The 24,412-nt window shown below is 45.0% G+C and overlaps 1 protein-coding gene across 6 annotated transcripts in view; it reads right to left on the bottom strand.

Moving 5' to 3' along the window:
- LOC135908429 (GRIP and coiled-coil domain-containing protein 2-like) overlaps positions 1–24,412 on the bottom strand; it is a 217,187-nt gene that overhangs the window by 103,413 nt on the left and 89,362 nt on the right. For 2 of the 6 annotated variants that reach the window (XM_070529776.1, XM_070529774.1), the window contains 2 exons: positions 5,786–5,861; positions 72–560 (listed from right to left, as the gene is read on the bottom strand). The exons of 2 other annotated variants lie outside the window; for them this stretch is intronic. In XM_070529776.1, coding sequence (XP_070385877.1) covers positions 337–560; positions 5,786–5,861 — 300 coding nt within the window. In that variant the 3' untranslated portion in view covers positions 72–336. Of the gene's footprint in view, positions 1–71; positions 561–5,785; positions 5,862–23,273; positions 23,424–24,412 lie in introns of those variants that run through there. 2 more of the 6 variants (XM_070529778.1, XM_070529779.1) reach the window with 2 other exon arrangements.

Here is a 24,412-nt window from a genome sequence, read left to right as displayed (position 1 = left end):
TTGGAACAAACATGTGCATGAGAGGGTGCTTAAGTGTTACCTGTCAAGACTGAGAGCACCAAGGCAACTTGTGCAGTAAAGGCATGGGTAGTACGAGCCCACAAATTTTACCAAGTGTGGCTGAGGTGATGCGTCTAGACTTCACTATGAAGAGAGCCAAATAAAAGGTTGCCTATTCATCATACCTATTCTGGAGCCTTTTTTTTTTGAGCTTTTCTAAAACATTAAGCTCAGCGTGTACACTTTATCACAGCATAATTATTACATGTGATATAAAACATTGTATGGAAAACCTGTCTGTGCTATCTCGACGACATTGTGTTTTCAACCATGTTCTCACAACATTTGCAACATCTTGATGAAGTCCTTGCCTGTCTTGCAAATGCTGGTCTGCAGCTCAACACACGCACACGTGTGTGCGCACACACGCACACACATGCACACACACACAAATGCAGTTTGGCCCGCAAGGCCATCAAAGTTCTGGGGCACATAGTCAGCAAAGAAGGTATTCGACCGGACCCCGAGAAGCTTACTGCCATCCTCGAATTTTGTGTCCACTGCGTCAAAAAGACATGCACAGTTTTTTTGGACTTGCTTCTTCCGGCACTTCATATGCAACTTCGCTATGTTTACGTCCCCGCTCCATCAACTCCTCGCCAGTAATGCGGCCTTTGTTTCGTCCGACGAATGTGAACATGCTTTCCTGCTTTTGCAACATGCCCTGACGTCAGACCCAGTACTGTGCCACTTTGATCCGACCGCGCCCACCATCTTTCACACCGACGCTAGCAGTCAGTCTCGGTGCCATTCTACTGCAATGTGACAACACATTCCGCGAACGAGTAATTGCTTATGGTAGTCGTGCACTAACCAGTGCAGAAAATTACTACAGCATAACCAAGCACGAGTGCCTTGCTGTTGGGCAGTGCAAAAATTTCACCCATGTCTTCATGGCCGCCATTTCACAGTCGTTACCGACCATAACACACTGTGCTGGCTTTCATCGCTAAAGAATTTATCAGGTCACCTGGGTTGCTGTGTGCTTCACCTACAGGAGTACGATTTCAATGTCACCTACAGGGCTGCAAAGAAGCATCAAGACACCAATGCTCTCTCTTGCTACCCTCTGCCGAATCATGACGATTCATCATAACCTCTCCGTGATTGTGTACGTCCTGAGTCCTCTTCATTGGCTTTACCCATTGTAACCCTCGAATGGCTAAGACACGACAGCCCATCTGTCCTTGTGTCCCACTAACACATCGACCCATACTGCTGAACTATTCTCCAACGCATGGAAGATTCTTCGTCACCTCCAAATGCCTGACTTCGTCGACAACTTAATCAATTCAAGCTGCACAATGGGGTTTTACATTGCAACATTTATCAGATCGATGGCAACAAATGGGTCCCGGTCATACCATGTTCCCTACAATGTGAGGTGCTTGAAGCCTTTCACAATCATGCGACGACTGGTCATCTAGGCTACCACAAGACTTACAACAGAATATGAAGTCGCTGCTCCTGGCCTGGCCCATCTTCAGCCGTTGCGAAGTATGTTGCACCCTGCGTTCATTGTCGAAGCAAACCCAACAGCTCCTTCTGGCTCTTTACAACCTCTGCCTTGTCCCGCTACGCCTTTTGAAGTAGTTGGAATAGACTTGTACGGTCCTCTTCCCATGACCTTACATGGAAATTGTTGGATTGCAACGGCCATAGACCATCCAACACGCTATGCGGAGACAGCATCTCTACCATCCGGGACTGCTGCTGATTTCTTTCTACACAACATTATCTTACACCGCAGCGCTCCGTGCGTTCTCCTCAGTGACCGCAGCAGTCTTCCTCTCTTCTATCCTTACCGAAGTTCTGTGCACATCTAACACAATTTGCAAGACGACTTTCAGTTACCATCCGCAGACCAACAGGTTGACGGAGTGTTTTCACCATACCCTCTCTGACATGATTGCGATGTACAGTCACGTGCAATATGAATTGCAACACCGGTGCCCGTGGTCGAAGGGGCTCCTAGGCTGTACGGCTGTGCAGACACATGGTAAGTTCCAGACCGAAACACAGCTTCAATTAGTGGTGTCTATTAAACTGCTATTTCACACGTCAGAGCTGCTGCGCAGCCGTGGAGCCCCTTCAACCACGAACAAGAGTGTTGCAAGTCATATTGCATGCGACTGTACATCCACCCTGGCCACACGAACGGGGATGCAATCCTGCCGTTCATGACATTCGCCTATAACATGGCTACGCAACGTACTACTGGCTTTTAACATTTTTTCTTCATCTATGGCTGTTCACCAAGTTTTATTCTTGATGTATCATTCCTTTCGACTCCTGTACCCCCATCAGTTCCTTTCTTGGAACAGTTTGTGTCTCGCCTCGCAGAGTGCAGACGCCTCGCCCCGCTTAACACCGGCGTCTCCCAGGACGCTCGCAAGTTTTGTAACGACTCGACCCACTGTGCTGCGACTTTTTCTCCTGGTGACGAAGTTCTTTGGACTCCTGTGTGCGTTCCTGGCTTGTGCAAAAAATTTCTCGTGTTTTATTCGACTTTCCACGGTCATTGAGCAGACATCACCTGTCAATTACCATGTCTCGCTTGTTAGAACGCCACCCGATTCCCGTTGCTGTGGCACAGAGATAGCGCATGTCGCCCGCTTAAAACCAAATACTTGACGCATCTTATAGTACTTACGCGCTGCCAGGCGGCCACTTCCACAGCGAGAGAGAATTAGCATGGGCACAACATATGCCCGACTTTCAACTTCATCATCTGCACATCTTTTCCATCTGCATATATCATCACCAGCAGCACAGTTTAATCCTCGAGGTAGTAGTCCGAGCTTGGCTGGAATAAAGCGGTTCCTTACGATACATACATATATATATATATATACACACTTCAAGGAACTTCGCTAGAGCACTGAAGTGACGGCGCTAAGTATATACAAGACCTCATAGTAGGAGACAGTTCAATGTCACAGCCTGAGTCCCCTTGCTGGTGTAATCTTCCTTCGTGTAATTGTCGCATACTTGGCTATCACTAACACTGCTTCGCCTTTCTGCAAAACTGTAGCCTCTCTCTTTTTTTTCTGCTAGTCCGAGCATAAGCGCTGCCGCACATGACTGCTGTTGATTCCGATTTCGAGCGAATCTGGCTTGGCCTCATTACGGTTACTGAGTGAATTATAGAGAGAGAGAAATAGAAGAGAGGAAAGACGCACGTCCGTTTTTCTACCCTGCACTGGGGAAAGGGGTATAGGGATGAAGAGAGAGAGTGTTCCACAGCTATCATGCACTAAGATTTAAAAAAAAAAAAAAACAGTTCCGTTACTCGAAGAAAACCTAGTGCATATTGTTTCCAGTAAAGTGGAGTAGTATCCAGTAATTCTTTCGTTACTGAGATTTAATTTGGTAATTACAATTATCTAACTCGAGAAGTACTCTCATAATTTTCAAAGTGTCAATGAGGCATTTGTTGGCATCCCAAAATGACATCTAACTGCAGTGTTTTCAGCCACATACTAATTGCGTACAATTTTACCGACTGAAAAATAACCTCACGAACTATGAAAAACACCATGTGAGTGAACTCTCACCCGCATCATAAAGCAGTGCCCTCAAATAAGCTGATTGAAAGTAACTGCACTGCCTATCGCAAACCCGAAGAGACAGCGCACCACCTTGATAATGGTACGGAAGGAGCCCCAACAGCAGGTTTTGCAGCTACTCTTTTCTCTCTACGTCACACTTTTTATCTCTCTCTCAAGGCCGACTAATAAATGATAACAAAAGCCCCTTGATAACGCAGCCAAAGTGCAGCTCTGACCACACACGAAATGTGAAGAGCAATGTAATAGGCACAGAATGTTTCAAAATCCAGACTTTGCTCGCACCGCATCGAAAGAGTGCGGGCGAAGTTACATTTCACACCAGAAACTTGCTTCGGACCAAAGCCAATATAAAGTGAGCGTTTTATTTTTCATGAAAGTGTATACGTGCTGCAAAAACAGGTTCGTGTCAACAAATAAAAGCGAAATAAACACACTGGAAAGCGACCAACTTGTAGAGAAAAGGCAAAACCAATGCGTTCACGAAATTAAATATACCGCTTCTATGAGCCGAACCGGCAATCAGAATGTCGGCACACACACACACAGACAAAAAAAATTGTGTGCTCTTACTATCTATTAATTCGTAAGCCCCGTTGAACATCAGCCTAGAGGACGTGTTCAAATATGTCTCCTTTTGCAGCTACGCAGTACTGTCTATTTTATCACACCTTTAGTGGCTTTCTTGATGACTGATGCCGGAATTCTATGGCAGACATCGATTATCCTTACCTTGAACTAATCTGACGTCCGGCACAATCTTTCACATAACCCCAAAGAAAGAAACTTAACGGAGAGAGGTCAGGTGACCTAGCCGGCCTATTTACAGGCTCGTGCCTTCCAATCTATTTGAAAAGTAGCACCCAACCAGTTTCGTGCTCGGCTGCTGCTGCATGCAGGTGGCCCATCTTGCTGATACAGCAGAAGTGGAAGATGTGACAGCGAGACTTTGCTAAGAAACTCATCAACCACTCCTTCAAGGATATCGTTCACATAACGCTGTCCGGTCAGTGCGTGATTGAAGATGGTACTGATTATTGCACTGGCGTAAATTCCAAATTACACATTGAGCAACCACTGGTACTGGTGCCGATTGCGCTGTACTTAATGTAGATTGGAGTCCCTCCACTAGTGTGCGTGAATGACAATGAATGTATATATGATGGCACCTACACTGTTCTTTTGCACCAACTCATCATGCCACAGGTTTAGTGTCAAGATGTAAAGCTTAACGGACCCAGTTTGTCAGTTAACAATATACACTACAGAATTAACGTCTAAGGTTATCACTAAGAGGAGTGCTAACACCCCTTAATGCTTACATTAGGACCAGAATTCACAAGTGCTGTAATATCAACGTGTAAGCGCTCAGAGGGTTCCTGAAGCACTGTTGAGCACATGAACATAACTTCCAGCTGGGATATACACGTGCGATGGGAGACAATGTCACACTCTTAAAAGTCACTCGTTACAAAGCATTACACAACACCCTTTCTCACAAAACCTTATAACGCTAGTAAAATTTGTTGGCCAAGTTTCGATTTATCCTACTTTGAAGCAAGCACATAAAGAGAACATCCCAGTCTTCATCCACGATTAAATCACCAGTATTAAATGGACCCACCTTAAGGGTTATTTGGCAACAGCATGTGTATGTCCATGCTTATATCGTTTATTGATTGTCCCGCTCTAGTAGAATGGACGGCCACGCAGCCTGATCATGCACTTTGTAATGAAGCTTCTTTCTAGAAAATCACAAATACCGACCGCATATACCTTTGTCACATCTGCACAGAGCACTCGAGCGTTACGCTGCGGAGAAAGGTTACCAGAGAATGGCTGTTGACAGCGCAGTGATATTGCTGTGTAAAGGCTCATATTACTATGTAAACGAACGCTGTTTCCCGCGCGTGCAATGATGCCGCAAAGCACTCATTTAGAGACTTCATTCACTACCGCCCTCGGACGGCAGACCTGAACTATGTGTCAGGAATGTGCGTTTACATTGCGAGATAAATGATGAATACTCTTTATTTTCTCTAAACAAGTGCGCGCACATGCCGCACATGGGTCATCTGCCATTTACACATTCTGCCGTGTAGCAGCACCGTAACCAGGTAATGTTACGTTTAAGTGATTGTGAAAAAGGCTCTTACCAGTACACTGTAGCACTGGCTGATCGGTGCGGCGGTCCGCGGGATGCGTCACAAGGAAAACAAGCTGGTAAGGAACCTGGAAATGAAGTATCAGGCAGCCGAAAGCGTAGGTTTGCATAGTAGAGGCACATCGAATGGAAAAGTGAAGTACTTACGATAGCTTACGCTAGCACAAGCCCCCCAAAAATAAACGATCCACATCTTTGTCCAGTTGTTTGAGCGTAGCTCACCTTTGAGCTTGCCATTCTGCCGCCAAAACCAAAGACGGATGTGACATCAAGGACGCGAAAAACAAAGAATGAATGCGACATCCCGGACGTGACGTTTGGGTGAACCTAACGCCTGCGTTCCGTCGACCAGGTGAACGCAGACACTTTCATTTATATAGCGTAATATACAAAGCCACAAGAACGTCTGAATCCACAAGCACGAAGATCAGACAAATCCATGTACTTCCCATCATTCCCATGGTAGGACAACGACTGCAGCGCCAGAGTTCCCTCTAGTAATTTTTGTAGGAAACTCGATGACTTTAGCAACAACTATTTAAAAATAATTACGGAGCCAAGCCAAATCATCATTTAGCGTCTATTTGGGTGAACCTAACGCTTTCGGGCCCTAAGCGTTCGAACGACCAGGGCACTATAACGCTTACCCCCCTTTCCACTCCATCGACCGGGTCGCAGGAACGGCGGCCGTTTATAAATCCCTCAAACAAAGCAGCTTCTATTTCTTTAAGAGAATGTCTATTTTTTGGGGGGGAAGGGGGGGGGGGCATATCTATTGGGTAGACGAGCTGTAATTGTTAAACCTTGCTCGACTTGGATGTGCAGAGCACATCAACGTTACTAGATTATTTTCAGTCGTCAAACTCCGCCGCGGCACCTGGCCCCTTTCTGTCGCGCCCGCGGGGCGGCGCGCGCGACACTGTCGGTCCGAAGGCGGGCCAGGGATAGCACACTCTCAAGTTCAGCAAATGGCCACAGAGGGCGAAAAAATCGACCACGCGGCGCTGCTAAAGAAACAGGCATAGTACGCCAATTAAAAAGGTTCCCCGTTGAGCGCATTGTCTCCCCCTCCCCTCTCTCCCCAGCGTAGGGTAGCCAACCGGATTTTTTTTCTCTGGTTAACCTCCCTGCCTTTCCCCTTTCCTCTCTCTCTCTCTACAAACTTTCTTCAACAGTAAACGAAGCGTTTTTATTGCATAATAAAGACTATGAAATTATAATTCCTAATTTTTCATTGTACTTTTTATTACCAACTTTGTTGTTTTTTGTCATTTTAAACGCAAAATAGCGTTCAGCATCATCGACCTCCCACGTGACCTCCGGCCTGGATTTAAAATTTTTACCGGTATGTTCGCCTGCACGGCAGGTACGGATTCCTTGGTTCGTACATTGGTTGGTTATTTTGTGCTAACACCAGTTTATTGCACTTCGATATCTCGCGTTATTTAACTTGGGGTGTAAGCCTGAAAGCTAGGTTTCAGTCGTGAGCCATGTGGAACATGTCTGCATCAAAATGGGAGCCGGGTCCTGCTGCGACTACAACGACGAAAATCGGTGCTGTCGCACGCGTCGCAATGCGATTTTTAGAGGGCTCATTTCACATGATTGCGATTTTAACAATGCGACTGGTGCGACGCCCAGGGTTGCTTAGTGCCAGGTATCGTGGCACACGCTGCATAATTCTTTTATTGTAGTGAATAAAACGTTTACACTATAATATTATTGACTTCTTTTGATTATAAGCAAATAATATGTACGTTTACTTAAAAACGTTAGTTAAGATTTGTCTTGTAGTGCGCGACGGCGGTTTCTGTAGCTCAGTGCGACATCGCGCACGTAAACAGCTGTTCGCAGGTGGTTCAGCGATGTGTGTTGTCTTATCTACCTTCTGTGACCGTTTCGTTCTGCCTGTGCTACAACAATCTGCAAGATGACCTATCGACAAGTTCATATAGCTACCCTCACCGTATATACAGTATTCGAAATTCGGCTGCCACGAAGTTGTCGTGTCAGCCTAACAAGATCCTCGCGCTACCCGTGCTCGGCGTCAGCGTCTAGAGAAATGATGCGTGTATATTGCCTGTCATTGCGCATATGTGGTGCCTGCTCCTAACCATATTCTTACGCCAAACGCAACAAGAAGCACCAACCTGAACGCCCGCGTGTGCCCCTGAACGAAGCCTCATTTGTGTGATTACGACGTGGAATGAAAATTGTGTTGTGAAATTTAACCTTAGCGCTAGCCTGGTTCGTCCATCGCCGTGCTTGCGCTGCGAATATATATATGGGAGCCCCCTCTTAATATTTCTAAAGGCGCAAAAGCCCACGCATCAAATGTTTCGAGCAGTTACCGTCACTTTTGTAGAAACCTGTACGTTGTAACGTAGCATTCTAAAAGACACGCTTCTCGTCCACTTTGTTGTCCCGTGTCTCGCGCTGGTAGTATACTCGGAACTTCTAACAAGAAGACCATATCAATACGCGCTATTCATAATGCAGGATCGTAGGCCCACGGCAGGCGCACTTGCCGTAGAATTTTTCAGCTTTCTGCTCAGCCTCGCACGCCTCTCACGGTTAGCCTGTTTTGTGGAAATAAATATTATTATTATATTATTAACGTTATTAGATATTATAGTTTCTTCACTGTAATTTATAGCAATCATCCAGATTTCTTAAGCTAGTCATGCATTTAACCTGTATTAGATCAACATTGTTACGACATGCTTATGGGAGTCATTTCAAACTAGATTGCTCAGCCAGAGAAAGTACAAATGCAAGCCTCAATGTTTATTCCAATTTGGTATTCCTAAACATTATATTGGCACAATTTTATGCCTGCTTGCATTTCCTGCAATTCAATGTTCAGAGCTGGAAAAAAATTACCGACGATTACGTTACTTCCTAATGCGAAATTTGAGCGCAGCAAATAAGCTGTTTCACCTTTTCGATAGATTGAGGCAAAGAAATCGAGCAACACATGTATGCGCTATCACAGAATTTTTTTTTTTAATTTTTCACACGTATTCCTTTAACAAAGACTCCACTAACAGTTCTTGACAGTCATGAAGGAAGCTTTGTGGTCGGAGAAATAGACTGATATATGTTCGACTTGGTACACCAATGCTTGATTCTCAAAGACGAGATCTATACAAGTGCCTCGCGAGGTTGTCACAGCCGTGGGACGCGTTACGAGTGAGAGGAACGGGATGTTCTCCCGCATAAGTGTTAGGAAATTGCTGTTTGTCTTTATGTCAACATTAAAGTCCCCCACTACTAACATCGGTGTGGATCGATGGACGGTTAATGCGAGTTGCAGGAAGTGCACGACGTCTTTCGTGAGTGCGGTAGCGGACTCACGAAAACGGTATCAGTCGGTCGCTGCTAGCGCTGGGGGGATGAAAGGGGGGCGGAGCTGGTTACGAGGCCGACGACAACGCCGCCGACGACGCGAAACCCAGGAACGGACGCCAAAGAGCCATTTGTGTAGCCAGCCCTCCTCCACAGTCTCTCCTCCTCCCTTCCACCATCCTCCCTCGCCCGGAGAGCCGACAGCGCGCATGCGCAGCGGCGGAGCAGATTCGTCGGCGAGCTGGTTACGAGGCCGACGACAACGCCGACGACTACGCGAAACCCAGGAACGGACGCCAAAGAGCTGCGCTCTAAAACTGATTCCTTTTCTTGCTGTCGAATGGCTGCTTCAATGTTGATAGCAAGCTATAATTATTCATTTCGAAAGTGTTAAGCAATGACTATATGTCTAAGCTTATCAATGCGTTTTTGTTCCACGAACACAATTAAGTTTTCTCTCTCCCTCTCATTGACAACCATGGAATGAAACCGTTCACTTTCATAAGTATCAGGATGCAAACATTCTGAAATTTGTCCTGAACATTTGTCTGCGTCCTATAGTGTGCATGTTTGTATTAAGTTCTGGGGTTACAATCGCAGTGATCTACACATATTGTTATATTGCAACAAACAAATTTATTTCACTTTGTTTTCAAATCTACAATGTGGCCATGCAGTAACGACTGCATCAATAAGCAAAAAAGAAAACTGCAGATTCAGTGTACGTGTTGGAATCTATGCGAAGTTAAGTTTTTGTCAAGTGGTCAATTAAATGCTGTTAAAGTAACTGCGATATATACAATTTGTCTTATTGTCAACAATCCAACTTGTCATCTTTTGCAAGGTTTGCTTATGCACCGCATAGGTCACAACCTTAATGTCATGTAATCTTTATGCATTACACTGTTCACAAACCATACCAAAACGCAAACGGCAGTTAATGTAGATGCACGCTGCGAGACATCAACACAGTGACGTTTGTTGAGCAAGGAATGGTGCGAGGTGTATGCAGATGAATGAATGACGTGCTTATGTACTTATTTATTTATATACCTCGCAGGCTGCAAGGTTGGAGTATTAAGCAAGGGGGAATAAAAAAGTTGTTACAAAAGGAAGAAGGGCACAACATTAAGAAAAAAACCAGCAAAAAAAGCAGTACCACTACATTGCACCAACTAGCCCAACGTGTTTTACTGGCACAACATTATACAATACTTAACAAACAATAACAGAAAAAGTTACTGCCCATGCACCCTGTACAGACGGTAAACCAGCGAAGCTGAAATGTGCAGCCCCAGTTTTTATCACTGGGTTAATTCCAATGGCTTATTCAAGTCTTTCTATATTATTGGTTATGTCTGTGTTTCTTAATGAGGTTATGCATGTTTGGCTTGGGTTTATCACATTGTTTATTTGGAATGCCGCACATTGCACTTTGCAAGATCACCATATTCGAAAGTGCGATGAGCAGCGGTTCATTGTGTTAATCCAGGTGGTCCATCGAAGTCTTTCTGAATTATGTTACGCATTTGTGTTTTGTAATGCGTTAATCATAATGTTTATGACTCAGTTCTGCACTGTAGTTACCAAGTGACACACCGGGGCTGCACATTTCATTTAATTAACCTTTGACGGTTTTCGCCGTACATGTACGGCGGCGGTTTTCTGTCCCGCAAGGTCTTTGCCGTACGGGTACGGTTTCGACCCTCCGCTTGAAATTTCGCGCCATAATGACGATGCACGCTTCCTGGGAGGTGCTGCCACCTCTTAGGTCTTACAAGAAGCATTTGAAATTTGTGCTACCTTCTTGGGGAGATAAACAGAACTGACTTCAAGCTTCAGCGCGTCGCGCAGACTGCGGCCACACCCCTTTTGCGGTTTCGGTTTCGCCGCGTGATCGCAACGGAGGCGCGCGAAACGTCATTTTTCTCTTTGTCGGCACTCTCTTGCAAATGCTGTGGAAGTTGATTTCTATCTTGATTGGCGCTGCTCTTAGCTTGTTTATAACCGCCGCTCGCGGGGTATTCTCGCTCTCAGCGGCAACGCGCTTTCGTGGTTTCGGTTCCGCCGCAACGGAGGCGCGCGAAACGTGATTTTTATCTTTGTCGGCACGCTATCGCAGGCGCGGTGGAAGTTGATTTCTATCTTGATTGGCACGGCTCTTAGCTCGTTTATCACGGCCGCTCATGAGGTATTCTCGCTCTCTGCGGCTGCGCGGAGACTCGTGTTTCAAGGAGTACCACACTCTAAAATACTATTGAACATATTGCAGTTCTGAGTGATGCCGACACCAAAATACTGTTCCCTAATTTTTTTTACTATTTATTCCCGACTTTATACATCTTGTACATTCAATATCTGCAATAAAATAATTTGACCACCCGGGAAAGTTTTTTTCAAAATAATTCGACCCTCAAAGGGTTAAATACAGGGACACATTTTCGAACCTATAGGGAAGTCTGAGAGAGACTTCTGCACGCACGCTCTGCTGCTAGAGAGAAACGACGCCACTATCGGTGTAGCCAATGGCCCACCACACCTTTGCTGCAAGGTAATTATGACATCATGATCTTGTCTTAACCCCGTCCCACTCTGTGTCCCTTCCTTGCAATAATGCGTAGATAAATGTTTATGTGTTAAATGCATAAGCATTTCTATGTCTACCCAACAAGAAATGTCTCCGTCCCTCATGTAAGATGAACAATGGCTCACAACCCCCGAAACAATGGCTCATACCCCTACGCTAGGGTTCTTGTGATCGGACCACGAGTGTTTCGCCTAGGCATATACAGCTTCACTCTAAAAAGAATGAACACCTTTCTGCTAGATACCAAGATAATCTCATGAGGTGTACTAACAAATGAAAGTTTATTGACCATGCCGAGTAAATGCTGGTCGACAAGCAATAAATCGAATTTACACAAAAAGCAGAAGCAAGATCTGATGCGTGTCCATACAGATCCGAACAGGAAACGCATCCATCTCTGAAAGTGTAACAGCGGCCATGCTGACACAAGATTCTCCCAGTGTATTTGCATCTACAGCATCCATAATTTCTCTAGGCAGCCGATCTCCACAGAATGCTAGCGTCTTCCTCTACAATGCACTCTCCACATCTGAGCGTGCATTGTAGAGGAAGAAGCTAGCATTCTGTGCAGATCGGCTGCCTAGAGAAATTACGGAAGCTGTAGATCTAAAAATGCTGGGTTAATCTTGTCATCACGGCCTCCGTTAGAAATGGATGCATTTCCCGGGAAATGCACATGAATTTTTGCTTCTCCTTTTTGTGTATGTTCAGTCTATTGCTTGTCAGCGAGCATTTACTCGGTGTGTACATTAAACTTTTGATTGTTAGATCATCACGGTTTTCTTGTTTGTCCTATGTGTTCTTTGGTGCCATTTGCAGCCAGGCTATTTTTTTTTTTTTAGACTGCAGCAAGTCACTTTAATGGCCCTCATGATACCTTATAAAATCTTTTATTTGGCCAATGTAGCAAGAATGTACAGTGTGAAGCAGTAAGAATAGGGTATGCTAACTTCTAATTAAAAGGTTTATTGTGAAAATGCAGTGATCTATAAAGGTTACCACAAAGTAGTACAGCAATAAAACCTGATAAAGACTAGTGCTTGATGAAACCAAGCATAAAAGCAGGAAAGGGGGAAAATACATATAGATATACAAGTCCAGGGAAAAAAAACAGTGATCACCAAGTGTGCAAGTGGCTACCTTCCAGGAAACTCATTTTTTTCCTAATGGCGTGGAACTGGAAGAATGTGCTTGCATTGCATAAGCAAGCAGTCAGTCTGTCTATTGGAATAACAACAGTGTTTCTTGAAAGGTGCTGGCATGCAGGATTGGCAATTGTAATTATTTTTTCCTGCACTTGGAATTTTTCTCTATTTTCTTTCTGTAGCATTTTTATTTATGTTTGGCTGCATCAAGCACCAATTTTTATCTATCCTTCAAAGATGTCTTTCTTTTTCTGGGGAAAACTCGGGGAAGGCAGGAGATGGAAATTCAAGACGATGAGCAACATGAGAAAAAGGTGAAAGTAGGAGCCAACGTTTCCACACGTGGACCTTGAAGAAGACAAGTCCACTTGTCGAAACATTGGCTCCTGCTTTCACCTTGTTCTCATTTTGCTCATCGCCCTTTTACAACTCGCCACATTTTTACAAATGAACCTCAGTGGAAAGTTAGTCCTCATCCATATCTAGTGTCATCCTGTTCATACTGCTTCATGCTATGCACTCTTGCAACATTTGTGTGTGTGTGTGTGTGTGTGTGTGCACACGCGTGGATTTGGATGCGAGATCGGGCCCTTGGGCAGAGGTATCGTTCTTCTCCTGTGAAATGCGATGGACAGGAACGAAGTGAACACACAGAGCGCTTCGTTCTTGTGTGTTCTCTATCTGTTGCACTTTAGTTAATAATGAATACACACAAACTCATCTAGTTTTCAGTTATTATGTCAGGCTTATAAGCCCGCTTGTGTCCTGGAATATCTGCATGGCTATGTATCCTGCAATTTAATTTCTGGCCATGTGCTGGCAAGTCGCGTGTTAATCTCCTGATTTTCCTGACAATCTTGTGTGATGTGCAGGCCCAGACAGTTTCTGGTGAATCCATGCAGGGTGTTGTGCAGGGTGTAATCTGTATTACAAGTGCTGCTTTGATTGCTTTCCGTTCAGCTTTTCTAGGTGTAGGATGACCTGGAATGGTACTCACTTATATGGGGTTTAGTTTTATGTAGTGTCATACTACTGTTACACTGCTATTGCCAGATCAGTGTACTATATGTGCCTTACGTTTGCTTGTATCTTCATGACTAGCAACCTCCTCTGTGTGTTTGGCAGTTGCATATAGTCTCCTGGCCTAATTGTTTGCCCCCATATTCCATGGTATGGGCCTGTTGTGTTTCAAGTTCAGGTACTCCCGAGGTTGTGTTTCTGAAGGGAGGGGTAGTCGTCTTTGCATCTCTGATGCTAGCTGGCATAGTATCTTGGGACGAGGTTCTGAGCTCTTGAGACAAAGAATTTGTGCTGCAGGCTGCAACTCTACTCTGTCTAGGTGCTTGTTTGTTAGCTCTTTCTCATAGAGGTCTTCAAGCATGGTACAGTTGGAAAGACCTGTTATTACTACCCGATGCCTGTATTCGATGAGTTGTCTTTTTTGTGTGCTGCTGGTAATTCATACCGTACCATACCTTGGACACAAGCACAGCATCTGCGATTTTCTATAGTATCCACTCGTCCACCCCCATTATTTCGAGATTATTCTTTTCACCAGGTGTGGAAGTTGCGTCCAGGCATTGCGTAATTGTTTCACCCACATGCTGGCTCTGCCGTCATGGGCTTACACTAGCTGAGGATTTGTGGATGTTGACTTGCGGGCATATTTGTCCAGCTATGTGGATCACGATGTGCAATCTGGGGTAGTTCTTGATTCTAGTCTTTCTTTTTTTTCTGACGTCGATATGAGCTGACTTATCAGAAAGCGAGAGGCCAGACTAGCCAAGAAAGTCTGCAGTGTAGTCGAGGGCTTGTTGTATCATTCTTGATTTCTGCATAAGATAGCTTTCCCACAGACTGTAATACACCATAGGCTGTAGTGTTTCTTGTAGTATGTCCGTGTTGTTGGTGTGTGTGGGCTAAACGTACCTCCAACTCTCACCTGGAATTTTCTGTCTTTCAGAAAGTTAAAGTGCTCTACCAGAAATGTTTTTGCTCATCGTTCCTCTTATTAGAGCAGCATGAGGTACTGCTGTTAAAAGCCTCTTCACTCTGTTCATTCTTTCATAAGCGGTATTACACAATGTCCTGCAATAAAGTTTCTGCTGCTTATGGCCCACTCATATCTGCCAGAAGGGACAACTCTTGAAAAAGGTTTTCTTTGTGCTATGTGTGCGACGTAGTATGAGCATTCATGCCTTGACATTTATACATCTGTAGAACCAGCTTCTTGACAGAGTACTTGCTATACCTGATCATGCTTACTTGTGCAGTGCTGTTGAACAATACATATTGATGCAATGAATATTTACACACTTGAATTATCACGAAAGATGGTTGTTTTACAATTCTGCGCTTTGTTTTCTATTGGTGTTAGATTTTGCATAAGCATGCCCCCCGTGCAATAGCATTTTGAAGTGTAAGGGTTCAATAAAAGGTGATGAACTAAATCTAAGTGCAAGAGCTTTTTTTAGCACCTATGACTCCCATCGAAATGCAACTTCCATGGCTGGCAAATCAATCCCTTGCCTTGTGTTAGCAGCAGAATGCTATAGCCACAGTGGCAGGTGAACAAATTGAAGAACAATATTTCTGTCTATAATTTTTTTTCTTGCCTGTATGTAAGTAAAGTTTGGAATAAGTTTGTCATTGCAAAAATGCCCAGTTTGTGTTCTTTTATTGAATAAACCACATACTGTGTATAGTTGAAATGCAGAAATTTGTTCTAAAATCCTCAGGTGATATATGTTCTTGCAAGTAGCATGGTATTTCATTACTTATAAAGATAGTAATCGCAGCGGATATCGTTATATGGGTTTACACACTAATATATGTGATCACAAACTTATTAGAAACTTACTAGAAACATGTAAGGCATGAATGTTTCTGCACACTTGATCAGCTGTGAACGTGCAAGAACTGCTTGTACTGGCTGACTTCACTGCACAGTTTTGAGTTACTTTTCTTCAGCGTGTCGTTTTATACTGTTTTATCCCCACAAGAACAGGCCGTTTGCCTGCTTTTCGCATTGTTGCACGAGTTCTACATAATTGTGCAGGAGGGTACGTTGTCACTGTATTTACTTAATCTACTAGCTGTACAGTTAATTACCTTGCAGAGCAAGTGTTCATACAGATGCAGTAAGGATACAAAGTCCGCAACATAGTCAATGTTTATTGGTTTCTGTGCAAGAAAAAAAAATTCTCCAGAGAAGAGGTGCAACTAAACGTGCACTGAACGGTACCGCGTTCAGCGCAACGTTGAAACTTCGGGTACTTTGCTGTCTTGTCATTTGCCCTTGCCGAGGTTGAAATAATTCAAGCTGCTCCGTAAGCGCGATTTTTGCATGCTACTCAACAAAAGAAAATTGTGACGACCTCGTCGTCTGCTGGGGATCGAACACTTCTTAGCACTGACAACTCGCAAAGGCGTACGAAGCAAACGTGAAAATGCACTTCATTTGCTGTGTAGCGTGTCAACGAACGCATAACAATCGGAGAATGCAATCTGCGGTACAAGTTTTTTATTCTCCCTTCGCGTACGTACCGAATTCGACGATCCACGTCTCCGCGCATTGCACTTGTCGTGCGAGGCGCCTTTTTTCAAAACAAACCGGCGAAATAGCTCCGTTGACAGCTCTCCGCGCAATTTCGATGGAAAATCGCAGCGATCGGTGCGACGGTGCGACCAACCGGTTGGTCGCAGCCGAAAATCGGGGGGTCGGCACTGCGACTGCGATTTACATCGCAAACGACGGAAATCGCACTTCCGGTGCGACGAAAATCGCATCATGTGAAACAGGCTTGAGTCGTTTAACATCACTGCTTCAATCGCTATGTAATTTATTCGTCTCGTTAACTTACAGGCGGAGGTAAGTAAACGAACTAGATGCTGCATTACATAAGGGCAGTCAGGACCCTCCGTTGCTGTTTCCGAAATAAACTTTCAGTTGCGAGGCCATCATTATGCACACATTCACGAAAGAGAAACGATATCGGAACGCGCGTCACATTTTTCATCTCGTTGTAGCCGTAGCCATAAGTGACTGAGTTGCCTTATCAATATACTTTTTTTTTTTTTTCGAGTCCACCGGCAACTTCTTCCGTTCACAGAACCGAATAACCTTTTGATAAACTGACGCTAAAGTACTGAATTTGATGTATTAAACAGTTGCACACATGATAATTCACCCATGTTTCGTACCTGTTGGTTCCAAATGTTCTTGATGTTCAGTTTGGCTTACCTCAGGACATCTATTTTTGCAGTAGTGAAGCGGTGCATCACGTTCATGCACAAAAAGAATGTATCAATTCTAATAGCTTCATGTCTTTCATCTATTTGCTTGTGAAATCAGCAGTGTGATCTCTTCTAGTGTATAAACGAGCGCACAAATGTTCTTATTTGTGATCTGAATAATACTTAAGCTGTTGACATGCATTGTAGTTATACAGACATCAATTTTACGGAGAGTAACCATATTTATTTACCACCGCTGCTTAAGCACCCTAGAACAAACAGTGTACATTTGCATGTGTTTTGTAGTCACAAACCATTGCAATGTATATGTCGCACCTTTTCGCGTTTTATATTGCAAAATTGTGCCTATTGAATTTCTGATGCAGTCAAAATTTCTGTTCCAGACATGCAGTAATGAGGATGGCACCAGTATAAAGCAACACACTCCATGCACTAAACAGAAGCTGCTGCCTGTTGCAACAAGGTCATTGTGTGGACTTTGGCTGCTACTACAAGGTAAACAACACCTGGTTCAGAAATAAATATGCTTGATATATGCTGTATTGGCTTGCTAGTCTTGAGATACATGTCATTTGTTTGTAGCAGATAATATGAACATTTGTTCATGTTTACAGTTCAGCATAATGAGTTCGAACATAAAAGAAAACACTACATGAGTTTGGATAATCTCTGCTGTATCTCATGTGCCATTGTTCTGCCCCAACAGAGACTGTGCCAAGTACATCTTGGTCATCACGGGAGCCCCCATCTACACCAACAGGAAGGGGCTGGAGCTGAAGAATTCGCAAGACCACGAACAAAGAAGCCATTCCAGAATTATTTGGGTGAGATATCAAGTCTACGGATGACTGTTTCAAGAGTGAAAAGAGCCTAGGCCATCATTCCGCCAGCACGGATACTGGCCAAGTCATCCAGGTACCTCAACAACAAAAATTATTTGTCTTCAGATGTACCTGCAACCGCTGAACAAGCACAGACGACGCTGGCTAAGAGTGTTCTGTCAGCTTGCCCTTCCTTAGTGAGCTTCCTGGCCTTGCCAATTCTTGCCAAGTATAATTTTGTTTCAATGAATGCAAGCTTCTTCATTCCACACTTTTGTTAGAGATCATTCCTATTCCTCATACAAACAATAAAGGTCAACCGATTCTTTGCTCATACTTAATGCCAGTCACTGTCAAGTAGCATAACATATGTGTAGCAGTTCTTTCTAGTGTATGTTGCCATGTGCAATTCCTCTCCTGAAATAGCTGATGCGGCATTGGCGTGTGTCTTGCATTAACCTTTACACTGTGTGCTATGTAGCATTTAACTTTTGTTAATGTTTTTGGCTTTCAATGCTTGCAAGGTAGAGTGGCTTCTTTCTTGAATGCAAGCTTTCTCAGTCTCATATTGAATTCCTAGTCTCATTCAGGATTGCTATTCTTGCTCGACAGCCTGTGTTTTTGTGCAAGCTACATTGAAGAGATTGATTGCAGAATCTGGTTTCGGCGCTGTGCGACTTGGTACTTGTCACCGTGTTACGTTTCTCATATGTGGGAGCCTGGTCAGTTGCATTGGGAAACAGTCTCTCGAGGCATGCACCTGCTCCTACAGTCTGCACAGTGACATAGACTGCGAATTTACACGCACCGTGGTTAGTGCTCCCCATTCCGTCCTTTCCTGCTGCTGCCGTGTGCAAATTTTGCTTGTGGCCTTCCTCAGCCATGATTTGGCATCAATGGAGACTCTCATACATAATTACATGGTTCTAAGTGTATGAAGTTGATATCCACATGTGTGGAAAGGCCTGCAAAAGTGACTGCAATATAGTGATGTCCACAAAACCGACCATGTCCATATATAGAGAATGTGGCAGACCAAGTGTGAGTTGCACATTAGTGGCATGCAAAAGAACAAAAAGAAACATGCAGGTTGGAAAGGCGGTAACGCTAAAATGCCGGGCACTCCATGTCGCTGTTGGCTGTGGCAGCAGATGCTTGCGTCACCCGATTGCTTCGCAATGCAAGTTGCTCATATTCAACGCCGACTGTCGGTGCAAACACGTGGGACACACTGTCCAATCTGCTTGTGCTGCTGGTTGTTGCTTGTTACCAGACTGCAGTGTGCGACGAAGGCAAGCGCTATGCCTACAGTCGGACGGTTGAATGCGCCGCAAGCAACCCGCGTGCGTGTATGCTCACTGTTGTCATGTAGATCGTAGCCAATGCATAGTGCCAATGTATAGATTGAGCGTTATGTTAGAGTATGCTGAAGTGATTTGATTGCATAATCTTGTTTCAATGTTTTCCCACTTGGTCATGGTTGCCGTGTTACATTTCTGGGATGTGGCAGCCTGTTCAGTTGTATTGGCCAACGGCCTCTCGAGGTAAGCACCTGCTCCTGCAGTCCACACAGTGACACAAACTCTCTGTTTACATGTACTGTGATTGGTGCTCCCTGTTTGTCCTTTCCTGCTGCAGCCGTGGGTAAAGTGTGCTTGTGGCCTTCTTTGGCCATGATTTGGCGTGAACAGAGACTATCATACATGATTACATGGTTTGAAGTGTATGAAGTTGATATCCACATGGGTGGAAAGGCCTGTAAAAGTGGCTGCGAATTGGCGATTCCCACAAAACAGACCACATCCATATGGAGAGCAGGTGGGGCACCAAGTGTGAGCGACACATTAGTGGCCACCGAAAGAACAAAAAGAAACGTGCATGTAGGAAAGGAGGTAACACTAGGTTGCCGGGTAGTTCATGTCACTGTGTTGGCTATGGCAGCAGGTGCCTGCGTCTCCCGATTGATTCGCAGTGCAAGTTACGGTGACTGTCAGTGGAAACAGGTGGGGCACTGTCCAATCTGCTTGTGCTGCTGGTTGTCACTCGTTACTAGACCACCATGTGCGACGTGGGCAAGCACTGTGCCTGAAGTCGGATAGCTGAATGTGCTGTATGCAACTTGTAGTGCGTGAACGCCCACTGTTGTCATGTGGATCTTAGCCAATGTACAGTGTATTGTCTGAACCTTATGCGGTCATTGAATGCAGTCTAATTTGATAATTGTCGAACCCGCCGTGGTTGCTCAGTGGCTATGGTGTTGGGCTGCTGAGTACGAGGTCGCGGGATCGAATCCCGGCCACGGCGGCTGCATTTCGATGGGGGTGAAATGCGAAAACACCCGTGTGCTTAGATTTAGGTGCACGTTAAAGAACCCCAGGTGGTCGAAATTTCCGGAGTCCTCTACTACGGCGTGCCTCATAATGAGAAAGTGGTTTTGGCACGTAAAACCCCATAATTTTTTATAATGGTCGCCGTATTATGTTTCTTCGATGTGGCGACCTGGTAAGCTGCATGGGCAACAGTCTCCCGAGGTAACCATCTGCTCCTGCAGTCCACACAGCGACAAAGACTCCCAATTTACATGCACCGTAATTGGTGCTCTCCCCATTCGACATTTCTTGCTGCAGCCGCCGGCAAATTATGCTTGCGGGCCTTCATCGGCCGTGATGTGGTGTGAGCAGAGACAGCACACGTTATTACATGGTCAGAAGTTATAGCCACATGGGTGGAAAAGCCTGCCAAAGTGGATGCAAAATGGTGATGCCCACATTGAGAATGTGGGGCACCAACTATGAGTTACACATTAGCGGCCCCCGAAAGAACAAAAAGAAGCGTGCAGGTTGGAAAGGCGGTAACGCTAAAATGCCGTTTAGTCCATGTCGCTGTGTTGGTTGCGGCAGCAGATGCCTTGCGTCACCGGATTGCTTCGCAATGCAAGTTACGCCGACTGTCTGTGCAAACAGGTGGTGAACTGCCCAATTTGCTTGCGCTACTGATTGTCGCTCGTTACCAGATCGCCATGTGCGGCGACGAAAGTGAGCAGTTTCCGAGCTCGCGTTAATGGTTTCAGCGCATCTCGACATGCAAATTTTATTTCTGATCTTGTATGAGAAGGTGCACTGGTTTTCTTCTGCCAATAAAGTCGGACGTCCTGTTCACTCACTTGTGGCTTGTTTGTATGGGCGTCAGTAGAGGCTCTTTAGTCTCCTGGCCATTAAAACGCGGCAGCTGGGGCATGCCGCAAAGCCAGCGAGGCGAGCAGGGCGCGTACCCAGCGTACGCCACCGGTATAATGCGGCCATATTAAATAGTGTATTAAAAAAAAACATTTCCGCTTTCTGTTTAAGTAGCGCCATCTGTCGGGTCCCCCACTAAGTTCCATGCACTGCCGCTTCTTATTTTCGAACCACTGTGGAAGGTACAGTTTCCCTTCTCTAAAGTTGTTCTTTATTCTATGGGCCGCGGGCGGTGCGAGCAACGTTTGTGCGGGCGGATAGAGACGCCGATGCGTGCAGCAGCGTGCCACGTTTTGCTCGTGTTTCTTATTTATGTGCCAGGAAAATGCTGCTCGCCTTGTGAGCAAACATGCCTGCAATGAAACAATGAAATGATAAAAACCACGAGAAACAAAGTGATAGCTAGGGAGGGTGCAGCGCGCTTCCTAACTATCACTTTGTCTGTTTTTACTCCTGTTTTTTGTTTGTGTTAATAAAACCTTGGGAGCATTCTATGACGAAATACTGTACCAGACCAACACCTTTGAACTTGGCGAGCATTTCCTAAGGGCTATAAACTTGTTACACTAATCATTTCAGGCCATCAAAGATTTTTTGGAACTGCTAAGCTTGATAGAACAGAATGCAATTTAAAAGAACCTGAAGCTTTTTGCATCATAACTAACGACAGAGTCGCTGCGAGTAACTCTGATGTCAACTTTAAACATTGTCGATAATGTGCTGCGTCAAGGTGCGCTCTATGTTTTGACAGCCAAGTTAAATCAAGATCCATTCCAAGATCCATAAGGCACACTGTTCACATTTGTTGTGACTGCATTCAAATTGCACTGTTTGCTAGGAAATGCTTTGGACTAGTGCGTTCCTTCGGTGGAGATGAGTCCCATCCAACTATAAACAACTTCACGCAGATATTCCGCCTTCTAAGCCTGTATACACCTGTTAAAACGGCGCTACGTGGGAGTGTGGAAGGTGTGCCAGACCCTGTGCCCGTCGGCGTCAACGACACATTCAAGCAGCCCAGAGAAGCCTGCAAGTCAAAACATAGTCTTCGGAATGCCATTGGAGCGACATTGAAATGTTGCGTGGAGCCAAGTAGCTCACCAGAATGGGCTCGCAATGAGCACACTTACACTCGAGGAAACATAGAGGACAATGTTGGTTATTATCTGTGTGGATATGTCATTCATAAAGTCAGAAAGGGTGCACCATGTGATCTATGCATAGCGGACATAAGCTCTGAAATCCGAGCAGTTGGCTGCGACAGTTCCTTAATTGAGTACAGATGTCTCAAGCAAGGTTCCTTAAAGCACCCGACGCCGAAGATGCTGGGCTTCATGAAGACTGCTAACAAAAGTGTGTCAGCTTTCCTGGATGAGGCAGGCCTTTACGGAGAGATATTTTGGAAGGTTGTAGATGATCTAGAGGGGTGCTGCCTCCCTCTTCTTGGTTGTCCAGAGCATATGTTCGCGTTCACGTGCGAAGTACTGAATTTCTTCATTGTTATGAGGATGCATTTTTACTCCAGGGATACAAACTGTCAACTAGAAAGCAGTCACAAGGTAGCTGTAGCAACCAAGTAAGCGTATCTTTTGTGAATATTAATGCAGCATGCTTAGATTAATCAATCCGGCGTTTTACCGGTCCTATTCTCTTTTTTCATGTATACATAAAACAACATGCCGCAAACGAAAAGACTCACTCTCCTCTTCAATCACCTATTAGCTGATTTTTAGAGTGCACAATGTAAAAAGGTTATTTTTTGAACATTTAGTGCCATGAAGAGCAGCAAAAAGAAAAAAAAAACTGGCAGAGTCGGCGGCGCGCTGCTGCCTTGGGAAGCTTCCCTAGCCAACTGGGCCAACCTAGAGTTACTGTATATGCTACCGCAGGTAGCAGAGTTGTGCGTCTGTTTTATCACGCCGCTAGCGCCCCTATTGGCAGAGCGTCATCATGTGGTAGTCAAGCAACTGTGCATTGCGGAGAAGCAGATGCCCGGGCCAATTTTTGTATTTCCCGACGCCGCCGCTGCAGCGAACTGGATTGACACAAGTTAACGCCAGTCAAATTCAAAGCGAATCCGGCCGATCTTGGCGTTCGCTGTTCGCGTGCGCGCTAGCTGCGGATAAACAACACAACGTGCGCAGCGCATCTCACAGTTGGTTCATCGCAGTGTCCGCGCAGTCCCATCGGAATGATATAATGACCAGGTGCTCTGCTCCCGTCTGCACGAATCGCTCTGAAAGCGGAAAAGCTTTTTATTCGATCCCATTCAAACCCATGCACCACACTGCTTTCACAGAACTGTCATAAAAAAGCCAGCTCACATTTTCAGGATAATGCACTGCTCTGGTTGCTGTTTCTGAACATAAAAGAGGTTACACAACTAAGTAAAGATATTTCATCTACTACTGCTTATGTGAAGCAGGATGCAAGAGGAATTAATGTCGTTATTTACCATACGGTAAGGGCCTTTACTGTGTTTTGCATTATTACCCATATTGTAGCTATGTCAATCCTGTGAGAGAAAAACTTTCACTACACTCCCACAGAAGGTTACTTTTCGAATCCCTGCAGTGAAAAGGCACATAATGAAGTGGCACTTGAAGCACCTTTTGTAGCTATTCCCTCCATGCTTTCGACTAAGTTTATTTTCATTTAATGCTTGTCTGTGTTGACTGAAATTACCATTCTAAAAATTGACATGCAGAAGCCTGCTCTAGTCTGTGCGGTGCTCCATGCGCCAGCAACAGAGCGCGGAATTTCGTGACTGTGGTCTAGAAACGAAACGGATCAAAGCTAATTATAGCTTTTCCTTATTGTTTTCTGCGTTCTTCCAAATAAGGGTTACCCTAGCAAACACTAAAATGTTCGGGATAAACGTGGGAAGTGCGTGCGATAAACAAAGCGCGAAGAAATTAAACGATCAGTTCTTCGCGACCTTGCGTTAGGCTGCTCTTTAGCTTGCTCTTACCACTCATGCGAAAACACTTCTTTAACCATGAGAGTGAAGTTTCAACATGGCAGCTCAGAAAAGGCCGGCAGAGAGGGCTCCCGCCACAGCTGCCGAGCGCGAGTGCTTTGGGCCGGCCTAGGAAACTCGGCCGCTCCGGCATCAGGCATGGTGTATAGCTCTATGGTTTTAACGGTGCTGGCGCCCCTGTGCTGCGTCGTCTGCTGCGCTGCTGCTTCCAAGTTGGCACCGACGCTGGAGCGAGCAGCGCTACT

The sequence above is a fragment of the Dermacentor albipictus genome, unplaced genomic scaffold (genome assembly GCF_038994185.2).
Source record: "Dermacentor albipictus isolate Rhodes 1998 colony unplaced genomic scaffold, USDA_Dalb.pri_finalv2 scaffold_30, whole genome shotgun sequence".
Taxonomy (NCBI): Eukaryota; Metazoa; Arthropoda; class Arachnida; order Ixodida; family Ixodidae; genus Dermacentor; species Dermacentor albipictus.
This window is presented reverse-complemented; position numbering and strand designations above follow the sequence as displayed.